Source organism: Monodon monoceros, unplaced genomic scaffold (assembly GCF_005190385.1).
Source record: "Monodon monoceros isolate NGI ecotype Baffin Bay Population unplaced genomic scaffold, NGI_Narwhal_1 Super_Scaffold_18, whole genome shotgun sequence".
Classification (NCBI taxonomy): Eukaryota; Metazoa; Chordata; class Mammalia; order Artiodactyla; family Monodontidae; genus Monodon; species Monodon monoceros.
Window position 1 is genome coordinate 172475833 of NW_021703774.1, and position 25379 is coordinate 172501211.

A 25379-nucleotide genomic window follows, 5' to 3' on the forward strand; every position below is an offset into this window, starting at 1 on the left:
AAGAAACATATAAATTTTTAATAGGTTATATTACACTTACATGGTATAATTGTGAGCCCTTTTCCTTCTTAGCAAATGTTCATCTACATTACGATTATTAATGGCTACCTACATTTTCCTTAATATAAATTACTATATTTTATTTAATCGGACTCCTATTGTGAGGTATTTAGGAATTTTCAGTGCTTACTATAATAAACAGACCGTGATTTTTTAAAAAAAGAGATGTAGTCAAATTCCATTTTTGCTATTGATTTTCGAAAGGATGTTTTTAAAATGATACTACTTTGAAATTATTTGTTTACGAGCAGCTTATTTAGCTAAAACTTGTCTACGGTTTCTCGCGGATGATCTTGTGAGCTAGATAATTTTGGAAAAGTGGGGAAATCTAAAAACGCTTTCAAATGCGTATTACATTTCACAAAAGAGAAATCACGGATGCACAAGTAGCGCTAGTCCGAAAATTCCACTTCTTTTGCTCCAGTGATTACAAGGCGCTGGCATCGCTCACACTCTGGTCTCGAAAATTAAATCCGGCGGGGTCGCGAACCTCCGCCTACCGCCTCGTGGTTCCATTCCACGGTACCCAGACAGCGGAATGCGCACCTCCACGGCCCAGGTGCGGAGGGGAATTATAGTAGCGATGCACCGGATGTGTGCGTGGAAGTGACTGAAGTCAACTCACGACCGATTGGTTCTCCCGAGTGGACCTAAGCCTCCTTTCGCCTGCCACTGGCCACGGGGTTTGTCTATTTGAACAGTCCCCGCCCCCTTGAGAAGCCGGGTCCCGAAGCCTCACTTCTCCTTAATGACTATTGGCCGGTGTTCCAGTCCATCTTCTTCTTACGCCCGTCGATTGGTCCTTAGGGCTGGGAGCCCGCCTTCCCTCCCGCCCGGCTTAGAGGACAGCGGGGAAGGCGGGTGGTGGGGTCGGGGGCCTGAAGCTGCGGTACCGGCGCTGGCGGCGGCAGCTGAGGCCTTCGCCGAAGCCGCGCGGTGAGTCTGGGACCTGGCATCGACCCCCTCCAAGGCGGCGGAATTTCCAGACCCACGGTCAACCTGGTCCGTGGGGGGACCCCGGGATGTCGTCCGTCTGGGAGTGGGGTCCCCTCAGTACTGGCCCCCACGGAGTTGGGCGCCGCCTGAGCCCTGGACCCGCACCCCCGAGGCAACGCCCACCTCCTCCCGAACCCGCAGGAAACCCCCGAACCCTTTAGCCTGCTGTGCGTCTCTGGCGCCACGAAGGCCGGCCCATCAGCTCCTGTATTGCTGGGGCGCCTTTGGGTCTCCTTGCCCATCAGTCACCCCTTCTTCAGAGCCCCCTACAAATTGTCCTCAAAGAGGACCAACGTCAGTGTCAGCCCCTTGCGGTCCACCGTGGAGGCCTCTCAAGGACCCATTCCCTGGAGGTGAGCTCGGTTCCATCCGAGCTTCCCCCGCCCCCACCTGACTTTTAACTTCTGTAAGCCCTTGCCAAGACCCTTCGGATTTAACTTCTAGTATTTTAATTGAATTCTCCCTGGAGCAGATGGCCTGTGGGCCTTAGACCTTATTAAGATATGCTGGTTCCTTCCTGAGACTGGAAATCCCTTGCTAGCCTCCATCCCCCAGACAAGCGCACACACTCTGTGGTTTTCTCTTCTGGAGTCCTTGGGTTTCCTCTCCCCTGAAGGCTGACACTTCCTTCTGCACTCTTCTCGGCACTGGAGTATTTAAAAGCTTTTCAGAGCCAATTATTCCCTGTTTTTTTCTCTGCATTTCACAAATTCTTTGAAAAATAAGAAATTTTGAAAATTTGATTTTCTGATATAATCCGGACATACCTAGGAAAGGTGCATATGTTACTGTCATAGCAGTCTGCCAGAGCGGTATCGTGGCCACTTTATTGTGGTCGTCTGATTATTTGTATTTTCCCCTAGACTGTAAGCTTATTGAGGGAAGGGACAGGACATAACTGAGGAATGAATGAGTGATCTGAGAAACGAATCAGTCTCTTTTAGAGCACATTCCAAGTCCTAATGTTCTATAGAACTGCGCTGTCCTATACAATAACCATCAGCCACATGTGGCTTAGAGCACTTGAAATGTGATTGGTCCAAGTTGAGATTGCCCTAAGTGTAAAATGCACACTAGATTTTGGAGACTCAGTACAAAAAAGAGAATAGAAAAATATATCAATAATTTTTATATTGATAACATGTTGAAATGATATTTGGGATGTACTGGATTAAATAAAATGTATTAATTTTGCCTGTTTCTTTTACCTTTTCGATATGGCTACAAGGAAATTTAAAGTTATTTTTACATTTGTGGCTTGTATTTCTATTGGGCAGTGCTGCTACAGAATAATAATCAGTTTCCCTCTTTAAATTGAACTCCTGGAGGAAAAGGACAGTCTTAGGCATGCTTTATTTTCTCTCTACCTCCCCACCTCTAGTACCTGACTCTGTGCCATGTACGTAGTAGTCATAATGATAATCATAGCTAACAACTATTCAGAACTCACTGTGCGCCTGGCACTATTTTAAGCACTTTTTAACTGTTTAACTGTTTAGTGTGTTAACTCATTTAATCCTTACATCAATCCTATGAGTTAGGTGCTGTTATCCTCTTATTACAGTTTAGGAAACTGAGACATCTTAAGTATCTTTCCTCAAGGTATATAACTTTGGACTCTGGATTCACACCCAGGTATCTGGCAGCACAACCCATAATTTGACCCTCTCTCCTATGCTGCCTCTTTTAAACATCAGTCATTGTTGAGTGAATCAAGTCTCTCTGCATGTTTTTTAGTGAGGTATCCCAACCTTTTTAGGATCCCCAGCCTGACGTGGATAGGGTGAAGATCTGTGTTGAGGAGCTGGGGCCATAAATGAGTTCATCGCCATGGTTTGTTATTCAGAATATTAAAGGAAGCTTCTCTCCGAAGAACCTCAGGGCAAGATGCTTGGAACCGGCCCTGCAGCCGCTGCCACAGCTACCACCGCATCCAGCAATGTGAGCGTCCTGCAGCAGTTTGCCTGTGGCCTGAAGAGCCGGAATGAGGAGACCAGGGCCAAAGCCGCCAAGGAGCTCCAGCACTATGTCACCATGGAGCTCCGAGAGGTTGGGATTGCTGTGGTTCGGGGCCGTTCATCATGGAGTGTTGGGGTGACATATACCACCCCTGGTTTAGATGCCTCTTGACAGCTAAGTGAGGATTCGGAAAATGCAGAGATTCCATTTTAGAAAGGCACCGATTTCTCACGTCTGTAGAATGGGCAGGTTCCTTTGCAGTTACACATTTCTGTGGCATTTCCTATGTTGTGATATTTTAGGAGTCGGCTGCTTCTTTTCATTTTTTTTCTTTTTCATGCCACATTCCAGACCTTCTACTCTTTCTGCCTGATAACAGTGGTTGGGATGGGTTTGACGAGTTGGTTGTTTGGGGCTTGCTTGCTTTCTTTTTTTTCCCCTTAATTTTTATTTATTTATTTATTTTTATTTTTGGCTGTGTTGTGTCTTCATTGCTGTGCGCGGGCTTTCTCTAGTTGCGTTGAGCGGGGGCTGCTCTTCCTTGCAACGCGGGGGCTTCTCATTGCTGTGGCTTCTCTTGTTGCGGAGCTCGGGGTCTAGGCACGCAGGCTCAGTAGTTGTGGCTCGCGGGCTTAGTTGCTCCGTGGCATGTGGGATCTTCCCGGACCAGGGCTCGAACCCATGTCCCCTGCATTGGCAGGCGGATTCTTAACCACTGTGCCACCAGGGAAGTCCTGGGGCTTTCTAAATAGCGACCAGACTTGAGGTCAGGGACAATGTCTTGTTTATTCTTATACCCTTGGTACTAGGTAGAATCTAGGACGGAACATGTCCTGCAAAGGAGTAGATACTCGATAAGTATTTGTTAAATACACCGATGAATTGCTCTTCAGTTTAAAACTATAGAAATAGGCAGTAGCCATGTCATCTTTGGCTGGAACTGTACCTCCTGGCTGCCTCTCGGGTCCTAGTCTTTGGAAGCCACCCCACCACTAGGGAGACATTATAAACTGTTCTGAGCACATCTTCTTTTGTAGATGAGTCAAGAAGAGTCTACTCGCTTCTATGATCAGCTGAACCATCACATTTTTGAACTGGTTTCCAGCTCAGATGCCAATGAGAGGAAAGGTGGCATCTTGGCCATAGGTAAGGACAGAGTTTCTGGTAAGGTGAGAACTGGGAATAAAGGACTCTTCAGCTTTGTGTCTACTGCACCCTGGGTCTGCTTCTTACTGGACACTTAGTTCACATTTGTTTAATGAATTTTAAGGAGGCTTGTGGCTTTCAGTGTACTTATCCAGCTGTTAATTCTAGCCCATAATTTGTTCACATTTGTTTAATGAATTTAGTTCACATTTGTTTAATGAATTTTAAGGAGGCTTGTGGCTTTCAGTTTACTTATCCAGCTGTTAATTCTAGCAATAGTCCTGGGACATCAACAAAGCAGGTTTTTTCAGATATGGAATCTCAGAACTGTTAAGCGACTTTTCTAGGGCCAGTGTGCCCGAACTGAAACTAGAAGCCTGCTTTCTTTCCACTGCAAAAATGCAGGCTCTGGTTTCTCTGTAGAGCAAAGTTTGGCATAGTGGGGCTTACGAATAGAAAAGTAGAGTTGGGGTGCAGTGAATGAAAGGCAGGTAATTTTCAACCTCCAGGGACTGGTCTTCCATCCTGTGAACTATTATTCAGACCCAGTTTGTTTTCCTTTTCTTCTTGAGAAAACAAATTATGTATACTAAAATGAGGTTATTTTGCTTTATATAAGTAGTTCTGGCACAAATATGAAATCTGTTGGTTAAGATGAAAATTATTTGCATCCTTACTGTCTGGAAATTGCAGTCTGCTCTTAAAGTAAAAGGAGGGGATCACTGGCTAGCTTTCCTCTGAAGGCAGCATACTTTCCTGGACAGCATGTGCCCTTCCTCACCTTTTGCTTTCCTCTCTTTTCCAGCCAGCCTCATAGGAGTGGAAGGTGGGAATGCCACCCGAATCGGAAGATTTGCTAACTACCTTCGGAACCTCCTCCCCTCCAATGACCCAGTTGTCATGGAAATGGCATCCAAGGCCATCGGTCGCCTCGCCATGGCAGGGGACACGTTTACCGCTGAGTATGTGGAGTTTGAGGTGAAGCGAGCCTTGGAATGGCTGGGTGCTGACCGCAACGAGGGCCGGAGACATGCGGCTGTGAGTGCCTGGCGAGTGGTGGCTCCACGTCGGGGTCCTTCACACGATGTGCTCAGGTCCCTGAAAGGCAAAGAATGAGAGGGGACGCTCCAGGCAAAGGCACTGGGCTTCTTGGTGGCCTTCGGTTCTGTCCTGAATCCCTTTCTCTCTTCACCCTGAGCTCCGTACCTGAAGAGGAGGCTTAATGTTCTCTTTTGTTGCTTGAGAGGCAGCCCTCTGTGCAGTGCTTATCCTGAACTCCAGTTTTCCAGAATCAAAAATGCCTCCCAGGCAGAAGGCACCCCCTCAGCTGTAGGCAAGAGAAGAAGCCACAAGCCAAGAGGCTTACAAAGCCCCAGACAACCGTGCTATCTGTAGGATCCCTCTGTCAAGGTCCCTCCATATCCTGTGGGAAAATGGGAGTACTGGGCTGAAGAGAGGAGCCGGGGAGGGACTCACTCCCCGTGCTGGGAGAGTTGACCTGCCTTCTCCCAGGCCTTTTTTGGTCATTTATTGATCGGTCGGTATGTAGTCCAGACTTCCTCTTTCCCGTTGGCTATTCTTCAATTGAGGAAGTGGTGGCTTCTTACCATCTTCTTCTAGACGCACATACTCATTGCTTTCTGAGGCTCATCCCTGAAAGAGGCTGGTTTGATGGGCTAGGAATCCAGGCTGTGAGATGGGGGAGAGTCTGTCCTTAAGAGAGAGAATCTAGGAATGAATGTGATGGGGATCAGAAGCTTCAGTTGGATCCTTTCCAGTCGGTTCCCTCTTTCGGGGACAGCACCACAAGGAGGGAGCCGGCCTGGGTGAGGGGCCTACCCATGGACCCTGGTGCTACTTCCTCACTCTGTAACTTGGGGCAGCCTCTGAACCTTCAGTTTTTCCAGGGTCAGATGAAAATAATAGCAAGATTAAATATTAAACAGGATTATTCATTCATTCAATACAATGTTTATTGAATGCCTGCTGTATTTCGGGCGCATTCTAGGCTATCAGTAGAGCAGTGTACAAAGCATTAAACACGTCTGCCCTTTCAGAACTTGTGTACTAACGTTACAAGCATTCTGCTTCTAAACACCCTAGGATAATGAACACTGAGATGTTTGATCAATTTCACTCTCCTTCCTAGGTCCCCAGAATTTCTGAGCTAGAAGAGTGGGCAAGTGTGCTCTTTTGCTAGTGTATGTAGGCTCTAGGATGACAGGAGGCTGTGTTCCTGAGAGAACAAGACTCTGACCCAGATGAAAGTTCTCTGTGCCTTTTCTCCCAGGTCCTGGTTCTTCGTGAGCTGGCCATCAGCGTCCCCACCTTCTTCTTCCAGCAAGTGCAGCCCTTCTTTGACAATATTTTTGTGGCCGTGTGGGACCCCAAACAGGCCATCCGTGAGGGAGCTGTTGCTGCCCTTCGTGCCTGTCTGATCCTCACCACCCAGCGGGAGCCAAAGGAGATGCAGAAGCCACAGTGGTACAGGGTGAGGAGATGGTTCCATTCCAACCTCCAGCAAAGCACGTTTGCGTAGAGTATCATCGGGCCTACAGGGCAGCAGCAGGCCCCTTGCCAAAGAGCAAGTATCCTGTCTGCTTTGGTCTCCCATGGTTTTTTAAGCGCAGTATGAATCAGTAGTTATTTTATTGTTTTTCACAAAAGCAAAGATTTATCAATAGCCACACCATTGCTTTATGTACCACTAAGAGTGAGACTATAGTGCCAGTTAAACTCACTGCCTTCTTATCAACAATTATAAGACATCTTTTTTCAGAGGTGTTAAAATATAGAAATATGGGCGTCTCTGGAGAGATGCCAGTGTTCCTGTAGTATCGAGAGTCCTGTGCTGACTGCCGCTGCCAAGTGAACCTGCTAAGGACCCCTGTCCTACAAAAAGAGCCCTGAACATGGGAACCTGGGATTGGAGACCTGGGTTCTCGTCTTGGCCGCTCTGTGACCTTGGACAAGTCACTTAGCTTCCTTGAGCCTCTTGTTTTTTCTCTATTAAATAGGGGCGGTAGTGGTGTCTCCCTCGTGGTATTGTTGTGAGAGTTGAAGCTAAATGAAACGAGAGAGCTCAATGAGTTGGGATTGTTGGTGACACTGGCACGAGGCCCTTAGCAGGCATGGTAACCTCAGAACCCCCCATATAGATGGGTGGGGCTGCTTTCTAACTCTGGACGTTGGGTAGTTTAGGCATATTCTGTATCTCTCCGTAGCACACGTTTGAGGAAGCGGAGAAGGGGTTTGATGAGACCTTGGCCAAGGAGAAGGGCATGAATCGCGATGATCGGATCCACGGAGCCTTACTGATCCTCAACGAGCTGGTTCGCATCAGCAGCATGGAGGGAGAGGTGAGAAGCGCGTCTGAGGGTGTCCAGTCTTCTCACGTGCCATTCTGGGAGCGAGACGAGGCGAGATCCCTGTCCTCAAAGAGCTGACGTTTTGTTGGGGGAGCAGGCAATAGACAAATAAATAGGAACATTTCAGGTAGCAGCAAGTTCTGCGAGGAAATGGGGTGGTGGGTAACGGGGGTGCGGGTGACTCCCTCCCTGAGGTTGGTGCCGTTTGAGGTGAGACTGCATGACATGGAGGAGCCAGCCTTGCAGCGGGCAGGGAGGGGGTGCTCCAGGCAGAGACTTAGAGGTGGAAGAGCGTTTGATAAGTTCAGGCGAGAAGGGAAGTGTGGCTGGTGCACCGTGAGCAAGGGAGAGGGCAGGAGGGGCCGCACTGGGGGCCTCACAGCTCATGGCCCCTACTGGCTCCCGTTCTCCTCACAGGGCTGTGTCCACAGGATGACATGATGGCATCCATCTTTAACAGTCATTGGCTACTTGTGGGGAAGAGCTTGTGGAGAGGCAGGAAGGGAAGCAGGGAGGTGAGTTAGGAGGTGTGCTGGCTCAAGAAGCAGCTGCAAAGGTGGGTTTAAAAGTGCAAGGACTGTATTAGGGAAATAAGCTTTGAGAGAAAATGCGCAGGGAGCTGGGAGAGGCTGGGAGAACCATCAGGCCTCAGTGCGGATCTGACCCTGAGAGAACAAGAGCGGGAGGAAAAGTTGGATGGAAGCACCCTAGTCTGCTGTGCGGAGCCATCACAGGGTCCTCAGGCCAGAGCTGGCCGTCAAGAGGAGGCCCACCGTAGCCTTCCTACTGTGTTCGTCACCGGCTAGAAGCAGCTCACAGAAAGTGTGGCCTTGGCACAGACATGGCCATGGATTTCAGAGTAGCGGCTGGGGCCCTGGGTCGGTTACTCTCCTGGTAGCTGGAGGTCCTATTCTCACGGCTGCCCCAGGAGGCGATTGCAGTCACCTGGGCGAGCAGCGGCGGTGGCTTCGACTGGCACTGGCAGTGTAGACACAAAAGTAGATTCAGGGTCAGTCCACTGACACCAGATTCAGGGTATATCTGGGAGGTAGAGCCCCACCTGTGAGTTTTCCTGTGGGGAGCTGGGTGGTGTGGACTTTCCCCCCAGGGCTTCCTGCTTTCGTAGACCCAGCGATCATTTGGTGATGGCTGTGCCCTAGATGTGGGAGCAGCGTGTGCTGCAGCGAGTCTGGCTTTGGATCCCCGCTCCTCTATACTGTGTGACTTGGGTAAATTACTTTCCCTCCGTATTTTCCTCAGCTTTAATGGGGATCTTATCCACCTCACTGGGCTTCTGTGAGGTTTCTAAATATGTGTGAGGCGCTTAGCACAGCACCTGATGCCTAGTGGGCGTTCCGTAAATGGCCACCCTCAGGGTTTTCCCCACCCAAGTATAATGTGGTACTTTCCACTGTGCCCCACACAGCTCTGGGGTCTTTGTTTTCTTCCAGTAAAACAGGGCAATATCACCTAACTGATAGGTTTAAATGAAATAGTACTTGTGATGGTGCTTTGTAAATTATAAAGAACTATCCAAATGTAAGGTGTTAACAATTTCACAACTTTTTCATTCATTCAACAAATATTAATTGAGCACCTACTATGGGCCAGCTATACCGTGTCCTAAGAGCTAGAAGAATAAGGCAGCAGTGAATAAAACAGTACATTCTAGCAAGGGGAGGCAGACAATACATAAATAAGTAAAAATACATAGTGTAGCGTATGGTGATAAATGCTGTGGAGAAAAGTAGGGCAGGGAAAAGGAATAGGGGATACTAGCATGGATCAGGGATTACATTTTAAAATATGATGATGTTTGGGCACAGCCATGAAGGAGGTAAGAAAAAAGCCATACAAACCTCTGGGGATGAGCTTTCTTCCAGACCGCTGGTCCTGGAAGCAGGAGGCCCCGTGTCAGGAGCGTGCTGCTTTATGAAGGGAGCAAGATTGCCGCTGTGACTGAGCTGAGTGAGAGGAGCTGGGAGATGGGGTTGGGGGAATACCTGGGGCAGGGAGGGGGCTCGTCACCTAGGGTCTCAGACGCCCCTGTACAGACTGTTGGGAATGGATTACGGGAGGGGCCAGGGCTGAGGCCAGGAGTCTAGTCAGGGGGGAACTGCAGCATCTCAGCAGTAGTGGGAGCTGTCGGGGTACAAGGGATTTGGAGGTCGATAGGAGAGAAAGAAGGGTCAAGGTTTGGGACCTGAGCAACTAGAAGGGTAGAGTTGCCATCTACTGAGATGGGAGGAACAGGTCTGGGGTAGAAGGTCAGGAGTTTGCTTTTGAGCGTGTTAAGTTTCAGATGCGTGTTGGGCGTCTGAGCGGAGTTATTGAGTGGCTCTGGGGAGAGATCTGAGCGAGAGAGACAGATTGGGGAGGTCACTGGCATATAGATGTTATTTCCAGTCGTGAGACTGGATGAGGACCCCCGGGGAACTAGGGTAGTTGGAGGAGAGATGGGGGCTGAGAACCTGAGGTCGGGAGATGAGGACGAACCAAGGGAGACCAAGAAGGAGCAGCAGCAGGGGTGGGGGTGGGGCGCCAGCAAAGCTCAGGGTCCAAGGAGCCAAGGGAAGAAGGGGTTTCAAGGAGGAGGAAACACTAAGTTGGATCAGGTGCTGCAGACTATTCAGTTTAGCAGCCTAAGAGTCCTGGTGACCTTGACAAGAACAGTGGATAAGACTTTCTGAAAAATGAAAATATCTGTGGAAAGAGTTAGAAGTTTGGAAATTAATTGGTTTGTATCTTTCTCAATTTGGAAAGCTGGAGAATGAGTTATAAGCAGCCCTTTGAGTAGGTGAGAGATGGGGGTTCTCAGCCAGTCAGTGTACTCCATGCCCCGTATGGAGTTCCTAGGACTCTGAGAACATTAACTTGCCTGAGTTGTCTCTACCTGCATTTCTGGTGAGCAGAGGGAGAGCAGAACGTCCTTAGCAGGATGCTGGCTTGGGGCTGCCCCTCACCCTCTCAGGAGGCTCCGTTGCTAGATCCTAGGTCTGTTGTCACAGCCATCCGCAAGTCAGGTTTCCCAAACCAAGGGTGGGGTAGGGGGTTCTGGGGGGCCAGACCCCTGCTGCGTCTTCATTGTTCAGTAGGTGGTGCTCTTCTGCCTAAATTAGAACAGATTCAGGCCCCCTGGAAGGTTCTGGGGAAATCGAATCCTAGAGATGAAGAGTGGCCGCCGCCCACTGTGGGAAGAGTTGCATTTCAGGGTTGGGCTCGTGTTGTCAGCAGACTCCCTGGTGCCTAGGCAAATGCCACTTGTAAGTAAAGGTGACTCTTCCCCCATGTATATAGCGCCTGAGAGAAGAAATGGAAGAAATCACACAGCAGCAATTGGTACATGACAAGTACTGCAAGGATCTCATGGGCTTCGGAACGAAACCTCGTCACATCACCCCCTTCACCAGTTTCCAGGCCATGCAGCCCCAGCAGTCAAACGCCTTGGTGGGACTGCTGGGGTACAGCTCTCACCAAGGCCTCATGGGCTTCGGGGCTTCCCCCAGCCCAGCGAAGTCCACCCTGGTGGAGAGTCGCTGCTGCAGAGACTTGATGGAGGAGAAATTTGATCAGGTCAGTGGCAGGAGGTCCGCTCCCTCTTCTCCCAAGCTCCACGCCTCCCTTTCCTTTGCCAACCCTGTGTCCTTCCTGTCTCAGGTGTGCCAGTGGGTGCTGAAGTGCAGGAATAGCAAGAACTCGCTGATCCAAATGACAATCCTGAATTTGTTGCCCCGCTTGGCTGCCTTCCGACCTTCTGCCTTCACAGGTGAGGATGTCCGTGGACGTGTCATGTCATTACCCATTCAGGGGTAATTAAACAGAGAAGACGAGATGCCAGAAAGTTATGTCTGCTTCTCATTTGAAGCAGTGCCTGCTGAGGGGCTAGTCTCTGGTCTCTTCCCTCTATCCAGCTTCAGGGGCATCTAGTTCAGGTTTTTTGTAAACGTCTGAGGCAGCAAACGCAGGAACAATGCGAACGTGCAGGCAGAGAGGCGCTTCTAGAGCCAGGCGAGTTCTCGTGTGTGGAAGCCAACACATTCGTGAATGGACTTCTGAGGGACCACAGGAAGGGCAGTTTCGGTTTCAGTGGTGAGCAGCATCCAGTCTGTGGGGCAGGGAGGATCTGGGGACAGTCCTGTGTCTGCTCCTGAGGTGGGCACCGGGCTGCCCCCCCCCTCACAAGGAGGAAGGACTGGATGCTTCAGAGGCTGGTTTCACGGGTAATAGACTGGGTTCCCGAATTCCTGAATTCTTCTTGCCCTGTTCCCACTGGGCGGTGTGAATTCCTGGCTCCTGAAGCTGGCCCAGCTCAGACACTGGCTTCTCCCTGATGCCTTGCTGGGTCACTCTAGCTAGAAACGTGCTTTTCCTCTTCCGTTACAACCCCCAGCTGTGGAAAGGCTTTGGCGTCATCAGACCTGGGGTGAATCTTGCCTCTGTTCTTAACTGTGAGGTTTGGGGCAGGTTATTTGACCTTCCTGGGCCTCCACTTCCTGACTTGTCAAATTAGAATGACAGTCCTTGCCTCATGAGATGAGCTGCTTTAATGTCTAGGCACCTGTCTAAGTGCCTGACACAGAGTAAGGTCCAAGAAATAGAAACCATTATTGTTGCTGCTTCCCCTAGCTATTTTAAAGCCATTTTAGAAACAAGATAAAGGTAAAAATTATAATAATACTCCAGTTGCCTGTTCATACTTAGTGTCCTTGTCTCACCTCCCTCCTTGCTGAGTGTAGAGACCCCGGACCTACATCTCTTTCCTCTTCACTATGGTGCGTGCTTAATAAGCGTTCAGGACCCAGTGAGAGGCAGGATGGGAAATGAAAGGCCGGCCTGACCCTCAGCAGATGCTGTTCCCTAGCACAGACTCATTTCACACCACCCAGCTCAGATGAAAGCAGAGAAATACAGCCGGTGAGGTGTTAAATGTGCTGGGTGTGAGAATAGGTATTAAGAGAGGATGAAGCCATTAGCCACATAAAATCACTGAACCAGAGAGAAAGGATATAATGAGAATCACCCATATTTTTTCAGTTTTCCATTCTTCTCACCTGGTACCCAGCAGCTTTTCTCTTTTTTAATGAACAGACATGCCCCTATTCAGTAGAGCTTTAAATGATCTTGGTTTGAAAGTCTGTGGCTCAAAAGAGAATAATAACTAGGCCAAATTTGATCAAAGTCTGGCATGCTGTAGAAGCGGTTACCTTAGTAAGTTCAAAAGACGGCCTAGCAGCAGGATACAAAGGCTCAGAGGGACCCCTAGATTTGTTCTTTTGATGTGAGTTTTTGTTGTTTTATTAAATAATGTACTAAAATACGTTCTGGAAATTCAGCCTGGGCAGCCTCCGTAAGTACAGTCTCATTGAGAAAGCGCCACTTTTTTAAAGTTTGCAGTTTGGAAGTCATTGCTTGCACTTCCTGATGATGCAAGCTTTGGGAATATCAAAAATACTCCCCCTAGGATTGGGCTGGAATCTCAAGCAGTGTCAGATTCCTAATCTCTTGGGGTGCTAAGTCTGGAAAAGGAAGTTACCTTCTTGATTTAAGCTAATTTCCTGCTGAAACACTGTCCTGCTCTGCAAAGGTCCCATTTTTCTCGTTGGTGCGCTCTGGTTTGAGAGTTGTATCACCTTGGTCTCTGACTGTTTTCAAGCTCCAGCATGCTTCAACGGCATTTGACCGTGAGCTGTGAGAGAAGACATTTCTCGATAGCATAAATGCAGTGATGTATGTATGCTGTTTGGGAGTCTAGTTCACTGTCTTCTAATTGTGGTCCTGGTGGCCTTGAACACCCCTCACTTTCTACTGGATGCGTGGTCTTGCTTGTATGTGCTGCTGGTGCACGGACTTGAGGCCAGAAAGATGGAAGAGAAGAAATGGAAGAGGGGCAAGAGGCAGGAAATAGCAGCCTTCTGAGGAGTCGTAGCACCTTAGCTTAAACTGCCCAAGAATCGCCTACCCATGCACACTGGCTTATGTAAACTTAATGAAAACACACATGTGGCTTTCCAAATTACAGACTAAATCTTGTTCTATTAAATATAACTGTAACAGAAGTCTCTAGGTGATAGCAAAGTGATTTCTAGGCCTACGCTGAGTGGAATAGCCTGTTTATTACAAACAGTTTTCAATATTACTTTAAATTTCCAGATAATATAAAATAGCTTGGATGATCCTCTCTTTGTTTTTAACCAAGGTTTAACATATATTTCTTAAACAAAAGCATGTAATCTTTCCCTCAAAATATAATGCTAATGGGGATAATTAATGCAGTATTGTTTTGGAGACACTTTTAAGTTTTTGGTTTTTTTTTAATTAAAGGAAAAACAGCTTATATTTCTAATATTTCTAAAAGCTGTATCAGAGGAGTGATTATCAAGCAAAGAGTTTGGTTAGTGCATTCTCTAAATTCTTCTTAATATCTTTCCAACAGGCTTTCTTAATTTATTCTTAAATTTAAGTGTTTTATAGGAACTTTGACCTTTCATATGTAGACCACCCCTCACCTTGAGCCATATATACACTTTGTTGTTTCTGTGCTCAGATACCCAGTATCTCCAAGATACCATGAACCATGTCCTAAGCTGTGTCAAGAAGGAGAAGGAACGGACAGCAGCCTTCCAAGCCCTGGGGCTACTTTCTGTGGCTGTGAGGTCTGAGTTTAAGGTCTATTTACCTCGTGTGCTGGACATCATCCGAGCAGCCCTGCCTCCTAAGGACTTTGCCCATAAGTAAGCATCTCTGTTATGATTTCACCTTTCACCCCATTTGGTTGGAGAGGGAGGATGCTGCATCCCAGTTTCCGTGGAGCTGAAGCCTGTTCTCTGCGTCATTAACCAGCAAATCATATAATGAATAGCCCTCCTTCAGTTGAGTTCCAGCCTTTCCCAAATGAAGTGACATGGATGTAAATATTTGGGGAGGTTGAATACCTGTTCATACCAATACGTGTTAGATACCAGTGCTGTTCTCAATATTATTTACTGGGAATCTCCTAGTTTTGTTCTTTTCTCTGGCTTTCAAAGGTCTGATTTTGATAACAACTAAAGCGAGGGTTCCTAGACTGGAACTGAGGGGACCTAACGGTCACCTTTTTCTTTATCACTGAAGTTGGATACATTATCCTACCTCTTGAAACGTCCCAGTGAATAAAATATGAGAAAGACCTTCAGCACCCTGCAAGGTGGCGAGGCTAGGGTATCTTCTCCAAGTCTTAGAGGGTCAGTGTTAATTAGAATTGTGTCTTCATAGTTCCCTGTGTTAGTAGCGAGGATTGTGCTGGTGAATTAATAAGCCTCGCCCATTTCAAGCCCAGCATTCTCCTCATAGGGAGAATTTCTTCTCATATGATGGCTGTGCCCTGCACTCGTGGTCCCTGATGTGCACGTTGTTCAGTTTGCTTCCTAAATAGGGACCTTGGCCAGCACCACACTAACCCACGTGGTGCCTTTTGTGTGAATTCTGAAGTGGGGCCCCTTCCTCAAGAGACTTTACTGCCATCTGCTGGTCATTTGTTGTAAATATACAAGTCTGCAGTGACTACAGTGTGATGGGCCCCTAGACTGTGCAGTAGGTAACCTGCACACCCACATGGGGTGGCCCCGCCTGGGTAACCTGCCCTCCTTGCCCCAAGGTAATTTTGAGGTAGGGTATCACAAAATGCCGTTATGTCTAAACTAGCCACTCTTCGGTTCTCTGCAGGAGACAGAAGGCAATGCAGGTGGATGCCACGGTGTTCACCTGCATCAGCATGCTGGCCCGAGCGATGGGACCGGGCATCCAGCAGGACATCAAGGAGCTGCTGGAGCCCATGCTGGCGGTGGGCCTGAGGTGGGTGTCGGGAACCTGAGCTGTCCCCGGCTCGGGTAGCATGAGGCTTGAGCCACAGTCCTGGGTCTGTGTTGAAAGCGAGGCATGGCTATTTACACGTTAAATTGGATAGGTAAGATAGCTCACACTAAACTCATAGGCTAGTTTCAAATCCAGGTTTCATCACTGTCTAGCTGGGTGATCGTAAATAAATTATTTAACTTCTCTGAGCCTCAGCTTTCTAGTCTGAAAAGTGGGTACAGTAGCAGTTCCTATGGTCTAGGTTTGTCGTGGGGATTAAGTGAAAGAGTTCACGAAATAGCCACTCTTAGTACAATGCAGTCTGTATAAGAAATGCACCACTGGGAATTTCTTGGAGGTCCGGTAGTTAGGACTCAGCACTCTCACTGCCCGGACCCGGGTTTGATTCAATCCCTGGTTGGGGAACTAAGATCCCACGAGCCATGTGGCGTGGCCAAAAAAAAAAAAAAAAAAGTGCTCCGTTAGTGTTTGCAGCTATCATTTATATTATGATGGGCAAATTGCTTAAGCTCCCTACACTTTTGTTCTCTTCATCTGTAAATTAAGGACGACGCTCTCAATCTGCTTCCCAGATTATTTATTGAGACTTGGTTTTCCATAGTGACTGAATTACAGTAAACAAGTTCTCTCAAGGCAAAACCCAGAAAATCATAGATTGTTTTGAAATATGGGATCAGGCCAAGAGAGTTTAAGATATATATTCTATTTCATTGTATCCTTTCTGCTTTAAAGACTAAGCAGGGATGGGGCCCAATCCCCTTGCTGGACAAGAAGGGCTGTTTCTTCCGAAGACCAGACCAAATGTCATATATCCAGCCCTTTACGTGACTGGTTTCCTTTCCCTCAGCCCTGCCCTCACAGCTGTGCTCTACGACCTGAGCCGTCAGATTCCACAGCTGAAAAAGGACATCCAAGATGGACTCCTGAAGATGCTGTCCCTGGTCCTTATGCACAAACCCCTCCGGCACCCAGGCATGCCCAAGGGCCTGGCCCATCAGCTGGCTTCTCCTGGCCTCACGACCCTCCCTGAGGCCAGCGATGTGGGCAGCATTACCCTTGCCCTCCGAACTCTTGGCAGTTTTGAATTTGAAGGTAAGAAATTGCTATGGTACAGATGAACCGGTTTGCAGGGCAGAAATAGAGACACAGATGTAGAGAACAAATGTATGGATACCAAGGGGGGAAAGTGGTGGGGAGGGGGGCGTGGGATGAACTGGGAGATTAGGATTGACATGTACACACTGATGTGTATAAAATAGATGACTAATAAGAACCTGCCGTATAAAAAAATAAGTAAATTAAAAATTTTTTTTTGAAAAAACCAAGAAATTGTGGTGGCTCTTGCCAAGATAGTCAGTGATACTGGGAACCTCGAGAAAAGAATGAGGGTACCTAGAATTCCTGGATCTTGCTAGGGGTCCTGGAGACAGGGTAGCTGATTCTACAGCAGCTCATCCTTTTATAGTCTTTCCATATATGGTTAATTCCTACCGTTTGTTTCTTTGTCCCATACAAAGACAAAGGAAAATGGGGTGGGGGCAGATGGTGTTGAGGAAAAGTATGCATTGATCCAAGGAACTAATGCTGCAGAGATGGGTCCCCCTCACCTTGTCACCTTCCTTTGGCTGAGATGGTGTTGAATTCTTTAAAATGTATAAGCAGGGCTTGGGGGTATTTTCATTCCAATGGCGGTGTGATTTCCAAGACTGCTGTACTGTGTAGTTCAGTTTGGAATTCTAGGCTACAGATAAACCCACGTTAATGCCTTAGGGAGATACGTTTCAGGAGAGAAAAATGGACTCTTTTGAAATTTAAGATTGTGTAGGTGGTATTGGTTAAGGCTACAGGGAAACAAACAAGTACAAAAAGCGTAGACATGCTGTCTGAATACTTATACAGCATCGCTAGTTTCCCTGTTGCAGTTCCTCCATTTACACTGATTAACACCCAGGATAATCTGTTTCTTTTCTTTTCTTTTTTTTTTTTTTTTTAACATCTTTATTGGAGTATAATTGCTTTACAATGGTGTGTTAGTTTCTGCTGTATAACAAAGTGAATCAGCTATACATATACATATATCCCCATATCTCCTCCCAATCTATTTCTAAGGAATAGAAAGTAGCTATATTTAAACCCAGCCTATATCAAACTCTGTTTTTGGTATTTAAATCTGGGAACTAAAATAGATGAGGTAAATTTGATCAAAAATTGTTTTACTCTCTGAGAATATAAAGGGCTGGGTCCGAATAAAACAAAATAATTCACTTTTTGAAGGAAATAAAGGATTGGGATGGAGGCAGGGAGGAAATGCCTTTTTTATGTCTCCCAGCTCCTTTTCTACCTCCCTTCTGCCTTTCTGCTCATTGGAAGATCATTTGTTACTTTTTTAAGAGAAGAGTTGGGGGTCAGTATGTTGCTGGTTGAATATCTTGTTGAAAATTAAATTAGTAGCCATGGAATGGAAATGGAATGGCAAATGCAGCTAGCGAGTTGCAGACCTACTGTCCAAAGCAGCAGTGTTTATTCTGTCTTCTCTCTGCCTTTGTATCCAGGCCACTCTCTGACCCAGTTTGTCCGCCACTGTGCGGATCACTTCCTGAACAGCGAGCACAAGGAGATCCGCATGGAAGCCGCCCGCACCTGCTCCCGCCTGCTCACGCCCTCTGTCCACCTCATCAGTGGCCATGCTCACGTGGTTAGCCAGACCGCAGTGCAAGTGGTGGCGGATGTGCTCAGCAAACTGCTCGTGGTTGGGATAACAGATCCTGGTAAAGTTTGAGATGGAGGCAGTCTAAGGAAGTGTAGGTGCCTGGGGCAGTTGGAAGTAGCCAGTTTCCTTTCATGGCCTCAACAAGCTGATGTCCAGCATTTTCTCTGGCAAAGCCTTATTTCTGTAAGATAATCGGCCTTAAATTCTATTATCTTGGACTTCCCCGGTGGCGCGGGGTTAAGAATCCGCCTTCCAATACAGGGAACATGGGTTCGATCTCTGGTCCAGGAGGATCCCACATGCCGTGGAGCAGCTGGGCCCATGTGCCATAGCTGCTGAGCCTGCGCTCTAGAGCCCACGAGCCACAGCTGCAGAGCCCGTGTGCCACAACTACTGAGGCCCACGAGCCTAGGGCCCATGCTTTGCAACAAGAGAAGCCACCGCAGTGAGAAGCCCACGCACTGCAACGAAGAGTAGCCCCCGCTCACCAAAACTGGAGAAAGCCTGCGTGCAGCAACGAAGACCCAACGCAGCCAAAAATAAATTAATTAATTATTTTTTTAAAAAAATTCTATTATCTTTGCTCCTGTGAGTAGAGAAAAAAATGACAGGTTTGGTCAGAGAAGGGTATCTGGAATCCTCTCCCTAGGCTGATGGCAGTGGAAGCAGAAACTGGGAAAGGACTGGAGGGAGGAGAGGAGTGAAGAGGCACTAAAAGGCTCAATTGCTCTTGCAGACCCCGACATCCGCTACTGTGTCTTGGCATCCCTGGATGAGCGCTTTGACGCACACCTGGCCCAGGCAGAGAATCTGCAGGCCCTGTTTGTGGCCCTGAATGACCAGGTGTTTGAGATCCGGGAGCTGGCCATCTGCACCGTGGGCCGGCTCAGCAGCATGAACCCAGCCTTCGTCATGCCCTTCCTGCGCAAGATGCTCATCCAGGTAAGGATGTGACGGTCACACCTCGCGGTAGTGGGGAATGCACGTTCATCGTGAGTGCTCTTTGGGGAACGAGAGTTGAGGAGGAGGAAGGGAGAGAAAAGAGTGAGATGCCTGGTAGAAGCCACATTTGGCTCCAAGAGCCCACGTGTTTTCCTGGCTTGGTAATTGCGATTCTAGTGCTTATCGCCTCATAAGCCTCTGGTCAGCGTGACTCGCAAGCTGACCTCTCACGTGGCTCTTCCTTTTTCCTGGGAAGTCACCAGTGAGTCCGTTCCTTGCCCCTCTTCACTGCCTCTGCTGCAGATGGTGTCAGTCTGCCCAGCACCTCGCAGTCCTTCCGCTCCTGCTTCTGCTGATGCGAGGCCAGGCACAGAGGCCGAATACGGGAATGGCTCCAGCACTGTTTCTCGTCATCCTTGCCCCTGGTCTGTGGTCCCTGGCTGTCGTTCCTAAATAATGTGAGATGCCAAGCTAAGCTGCTTGGACTAGAGCCTCAGGTAGATGCGGGTTGGCATTGCTGCTAGAGCTGGTAGGATTTCCATTTCCTGCTGAAGCCTGTCTTCTAGTTCTTGTCTTCACCCGGCCGAGTAAGTTCTCTGGCTGAATTGTGAACGATGCACAGAGTCCAGTCCTTCCTGCCTCAAGTTATTTCCACCCACCTCTTCTGGGTGTCAGTGTGGCTCACCCGGTCATCTACTGTCCCCCGACTCCATCCTGTCCCCACCACACCCTCTGCTTCATGATCCTCCCCATGGTTTCTTTTGAAGTAAACACTTTTCATAACATATAAAGAACTTAAACATAGAAAATTATTAATGTAACTTCTACCCTAAAGAAATGTCATTTATTCGCAGTCTCTCCTAATTAAAGTGACTGTGAGTTATATCATCAGGGAACAAAATAAAAGATTATACTTATGTTGGCACTTGTGTTTTTAGCCTAATGGTTCACTCCTTAACTGCTGGCCCGTGTTAGGAGTGCCTATCCTTTTAAGTCTTTGAAATAGCTAAAGTTTGGGGAAGGAAAAGAAATCATTGTTGAGCCTGCTAGCTCAAACCATGCTAAATAAGCTTGATAGAGAAATATCTCCTAATGAGAATATCAGTACGTTCATCCAGACAACAGATGTTTTGAGCACCTTCTGTGTTCCAAATACTGCTGGGTTCTGGAAGCATGCCCGTGAACAAGGCAGGCATGGGCTGTGTCCTCAAGAAGCTTATAGTAAGCTATCAGGCTATCCGTTTTTCTGATACTGGAAAATGTGAAGCAGCATTAAATGAATTTACTCTGTACTGAACTTAGCCCTTGAAACTCCAGAATTTTATTTTATTTTATCTTTTCTGTTTTAACAGAATGCAGCAAACCTACAAACACTTATTAGCAAAGGGAATGAATAAAACAAGTACAGCTTGGGAAAAAAATTTTAATAATTTTTCTTGTTTTTAAACTTTGATACAGATTTCTCCAAGTTGAATTGTACATTTTCATGCCTTGGTAAGGGACCTTACCTAAATGTGCTTTGGCCTTTTCTTGGCGTCTTGCTCATGAAGGTGGGCATTGGGTATTGTTATTAGAGTGCAGCGGCGCTCTTTGGCTCTGGAGTAAATTGGGAGCTGTTTGATCTGGTCCTGCGCTGTCCCAGAGAGTTGTGCTCTCCTCACTGGTACCCATTTCCCCGCAGACAGCCATCTCTTGAAGTTATGCTTCTGTTCTTAGTATCCTTCTCCATCCCCTCTCACTGCTGTATGCTGTGACCAGGTGAAAACAGACTGCCAAGGGGGTCCAGGAAATCAGGATTATTAAATCAATAATGTGAGACAAAACATAACATTGAATTGGAGACGACTCCTTTGGGTAGCTGAGTTCTTTTGTTTCTGACTTTTCCCACTGTGCAGAGATTTCCTTCTGGCAACTTCAGCTCTCCAGAAGTCTGTCTATATTAAGTTGTTTATGTCTGTGTCACCAGGAGCATAACGTGCTGATTCGCTGGTGTTTTCAGCATGTCAGTTAGATGGCACATGTTATCTCTGTTCGTTAAGGTCCGAGGGGATTCTATTGATATAACCCCTAACTGTTTGGGTTTATCTAGAGGTGCCCGAAACCACAACTGAGTATCAGTATTTCTTTGCACATCACAGCTGTTCTGACTAGTCTTGATTCCACTGTCATTATTTATAGGCACTCTGAGTGATTTGCTGTCTGTACAGATATTTTTCTTGCAGAGAGCCCTTCCTTCATTCTTTTGTTTTTTCAATTAATAAATTAATTTATTTTATTTTTTGGCTGCGTTCGGTCTTCACTGCTGCACGCGGGCTTTCTCTAGTTGCAGCCAGCGGGGGCTACTCTTCGTTGCGGTGTGCAGGCTTCTCATTGCGGTGGCTTCTCTTGCTGCGGAGTGCTGGCTCTAGACACATGGGCTTCAGTAGTTGTGGCACGCGGGCTCTAGAGCGCAGGCTCAGTAGTTGTTACTCACAGGCTTAGTTGCTCCACGGCATGTGGGATCTTCCTGGACCAGGGCTCGAACCCGTGTCCCCTGCATTGGCAGGCGGATTCTTAACCACTGAGCCACCAGGGAAGTCCCCCCTTCATTCTTTTTTTTTTTTGCGGTACTTGGGCCTCTCACTGTTGGGGCCTCTCCCGTTGCGGAGCACAGGCTCCGGACGCGCAGGCTCAGCGGCCATGGCTCACGGGCCCAGCCGCTCCGCGGCATGTGGGATCCTCCTGGACCGGCGCACGAACCCGCATCCCTTGCATCGGGAGGCGGACTCTCAACCACTGCGCCACCAGGGAAGCCCCCCCTTCATTCTTTATTTTTGCAAAACCCTGCTCACAGAGAGCCCTGTTGGTTTTCTCCGTCTTCTATGACTATCTACACTATTAAAAGCTATGCTTTGCAGAGGGCTGAGGGACCTTGGAGTACTGTGACAGAAGGAGAAAGGGCCAGTTTCAAACAGTTTTTCCTCCGGTCACTGCTGTATCCAGGACTGTGCTGTGAGCTGCAGAGATGGCCTTGCTTGTGGAGTATCTAGCAGCTCCTTGATCCGCAGTGAAGTTCTGGTTCCTTCCTCTAGTTCCGCGCCTCATTCTCGCTTCAAACACACAGTCCCTCTTGAATTTCCTTTGCCGTAGTCGTAGTAAGCCTTTATTCCCTACAGATTTTGACAGAGCTGGAGCACAGCGGCATTGGAAGAATCAAGGAACAGAGTGCCCGCATGCTGGGGCACCTGGTCTCCAATGCCCCCCGACTCATCCGCCCCTACATGGAGCCTATTCTGAAGGTAATTTGCAACAGACAGAGACTGGTTCTTTCTCTCTAGGATGTCTTGGGATGATGGGAGTGTTTTGGTGCTCACGGGTACACTGAACAAAGTAGATAATTTCTTTGGTCCCCGGCTCGCAGACAAGGGCCACATCAAGCACCCTCAGTTCAAGAATACCAGGCATCTCACCAGTTGCAGGAAAGGGCTCTCCTTCTAAGAGATAAGATATGATGTTTCAAGCACCTCATCCAATGTGCTTGGCGAGGAGAAGTAAGATAGTGGCATAAAGCAACTCCCCCCAAATGAAGAAAAAGTGAGCTTTAAAATCTGAGTCCACCTTCAGGTCTATGTTAGACTCATGTGAAGTCTTTCACAACTTATGTGGATCTGGGTACATGATCACACAGGTACAGTTTAGGGAAGGCATGGGAAATGTTTGTAGATCATGGCACTTGCCAGCTCCCTCATACGTCAGACTTGTGTGCAGTATGGAGAAAGGCTTAAGAATCCACATTCCAGAGGAACCCTGGATTCATAAAGCCTTAGAAGTAATTTATCTATGACTGAGATGGTCTCTTGGGTGAATTTTACTTATGTGAAAAAAAGTTTTCTAGTAGACTCTAACCAGCATTCATTTTCTCATACCTTCTTTCCATAGGCTTTAATTTTGAAACTGAAAGATCCAGACCCTGATCCAAACCCAGGTGTGATCAATAATGTCCTGGCTACAATAGGAGAGTTGGCTCAGGTAAGGGGACAACTGCTTTTTCCATAGGATGGGAAGAATTATTTTACCTTTGATGAAGTCAAAATACTTCTTAATGCCATAATTTCTAATGCTGTCTACCACTTCCTTTTTCACTTTGTAGGTTAGTGGCCTAGAAATGAGGAAATGGGTTGATGAACTTTTTATTATCATCATGGACATGCTCCAGGACTCCTCTCTGTTGGCCAAAAGGCAGGTGAGTACCACTACTTCGTGTGTGAGCAGGATAGGCCCCATGAGGCCAGGGACCTCGTCTCTCTCAGTCACCTTAGCCAGTAATGCCTAGCCCTAGTAGGTACTCAGAAATATTTGTTAACTGAGTAAAAAGAAGAAAGACTTGGAGCTAGAATTAGCGTTCATCCTGACCCAGAGTCACTGTCAGTATCAGGGCTGACCAGTGCCATTTCCTCTAGACTGAAAAAAAAAAAAAATGCAGGTCATCTATCAGAGCCCCGGCCCCTAAAGGGAAACAGAGAGTCTTGGCCTCTGGTTGTGGAGGGAAGCGGAGCTTCAGCTCACCCTCCCCCGGCCCTGGCTTTGCTTTGGTCATCGAGGTCATTAGGTGGCTGTGGCTAGACTGAAAGTAAGAACAACCTTAATTTCCTTTTGAGTCCGATTTCTCCTGTCAATCATCCAGGGTATAGAAGAACTATATACTTCCTGAGAAAGGCGGGACTGTTCTTTACCTTTGTTCCAGCGATTGTTGTGTTGGTTTGTAGCCTTGTTTTTATGTCCCAGCTCTCAGGATTTTAGTTTATGGTTAGTGCCTTTACTGGGCATTCTTTTCTTGTAACAGCCTCTAACACTTTGTTATAACCATTTAATGAAGAGTATGGAGTATGCTTTCTTTTCTCTCTTACTGGTGCTACAAATCATGTGATCTTTTGCCTGTCCAGGTGGCTCTGTGGACCTTGGGACAGTTGGTGGCCAGCACTGGCTACGTGGTGGAGCCCTACAGGAAGTACCCCACATTGCTTGAGGTGCTGCTGAATTTCCTGAAGACTGAGCAGAACCAGGGTACACGCCGAGAGGTAGGAAACACCACAAGCTTGGTGTTTAAAGACTTTGCTGGGAGAATGGAGAGACGTTTGCGTCATTAACATGCTCTGACAGTACCGATGAGACTTCCTGTCCCTCTCCGTTTTGTCCCTGTAGCTGGTCCTGGGATATGAATTGGGCATCATGGAACATGAGTATCCATGAGAGCTGTGGTAGTCAGGTGCTGTGATGAATGTTTTCTTTTCCCCTCCCCTTTCCCACACAGGCTATCCGTGTGTTAGGGCTCTTGGGGGCCTTGGATCCCTACAAGCACAAAGTGAACATTGGCATGATCGACCAGTCCCGGGATGCTTCTGCTGTCAGCCTGTCAGAATCCAAGTCAAGTCAGGATTCCTGTAAGTTGAGGAGAACCTTGAGTGGCTGCCAAGTTCTTGCCTCACTAAGCCCTCACTGGCTGTGTTTAGAAAGAGCCTTGGGCTGGATAACTGTGAAATTATTGCATATTGACTCACCTTGTGACTTTTGAATGGAACGTCAGTAGTTTCCTCTTGAGTCACAGCAGGGGCGCTGCTTCCCAGTGTGTCCAGTCTTCCCGTTTGTCCAGGTTCTTTGTTAAAGGTCAACAGGCTATGTCTGTAGTCACTCTTAGGTGCTGATGAGAGAGACGTGAATTATCACCCCATCACCCTTGTTCATCTGTCATTCTTTGTTAGTGCATCTTTGATGTTTTCTATTCCCATGGCACCCAAGGAGGAAGAGGGTAGAATTTATTCTCCCTGTTTTAATTGATAGGGAAATCTGAGGCTAAGGCTCAGAGGGCGTGGAAAAACTAGTAGCAATCAGGATCCAGGGCTCTTTCTTCCATCAAGTGGTCTAGCTGTAGAGTTCCTTTGTCTTTAGATAAGTAGCCTAAGAGATTGGGCAGGGCGTGGGGATGCAGGTGAGTTTTCTAGGCTTAACGCAGTGTCCATCAGGGCAGGCGTATTTCTCAAAGTGTGAAAGTTCAGCAGTGGTTCTCCCATCTAGTTCAGCAAAATGTTATTTTCCCCAAATAAAATAATTTGTTTCTGAACTCTGTGGATGGGATCATACTGCTTCCAGTTTGTTCTTCTGTATATGAGAGAAGTGTGCCTGCAATGTTAATCCTGTCAGACCCACAGCCTTCGAGCAGAGCCTGAGCCACATCCTCCAGCGTTTCCTCCGTCCTCAGCAGTGCCAGTCATCCAGTCTCTTGGATGTTCTGGTTCTTAGCGTCCTTATTGTGCTGTTAAACCGCTACCCACCCCCATACCCTCCCCTCCCTCTCCCCCACCCTCCATACC

The 25379-nt window shown here is 47.6% G+C and overlaps 1 protein-coding gene across 5 annotated transcripts in view; it reads left to right on the forward strand.

The window, feature by feature from the left end:
* The first annotated feature begins 892 nt into the window (after nucleotides 1-892).
* MTOR (mechanistic target of rapamycin kinase) overlaps nucleotides 893-25379 on the forward strand; it is a 117616-nt gene continuing 93129 nt past the window's right edge. For 2 of the 5 annotated variants that reach the window (XM_029227674.1, XM_029227677.1), the window contains exons 1-18: nucleotides 910-996; nucleotides 2816-3105; nucleotides 4053-4161; nucleotides 4967-5199; nucleotides 6452-6652; nucleotides 7386-7520; nucleotides 10827-11102; nucleotides 11187-11295; nucleotides 14074-14260; nucleotides 15231-15359; nucleotides 16228-16472; nucleotides 17933-18148; nucleotides 18827-19032; nucleotides 22188-22310; nucleotides 22951-23040; nucleotides 23162-23254; nucleotides 23955-24089; nucleotides 24323-24452. In XM_029227674.1, coding sequence (XP_029083507.1) covers nucleotides 2944-3105; nucleotides 4053-4161; nucleotides 4967-5199; nucleotides 6452-6652; nucleotides 7386-7520; nucleotides 10827-11102; nucleotides 11187-11295; nucleotides 14074-14260; nucleotides 15231-15359; nucleotides 16228-16472; nucleotides 17933-18148; nucleotides 18827-19032; nucleotides 22188-22310; nucleotides 22951-23040; nucleotides 23162-23254; nucleotides 23955-24089; nucleotides 24323-24452 — 2779 coding nt within the window. In that variant the 5' untranslated portion in view covers nucleotides 910-996; nucleotides 2816-2943. Of the gene's footprint in view, nucleotides 997-2792; nucleotides 3106-4052; nucleotides 4162-4966; nucleotides 5200-6451; nucleotides 6653-7385; nucleotides 7521-10826; nucleotides 11103-11186; nucleotides 11296-14073; nucleotides 14261-15230; nucleotides 15360-16227; nucleotides 16473-17932; nucleotides 18149-18826; nucleotides 19033-22187; nucleotides 22311-22950; nucleotides 23041-23161; nucleotides 23255-23954; nucleotides 24090-24322; nucleotides 24453-25379 lie in introns of those variants that run through there. The other 3 variants (XM_029227673.1, XM_029227676.1, XM_029227675.1) reach the window with 3 other exon arrangements.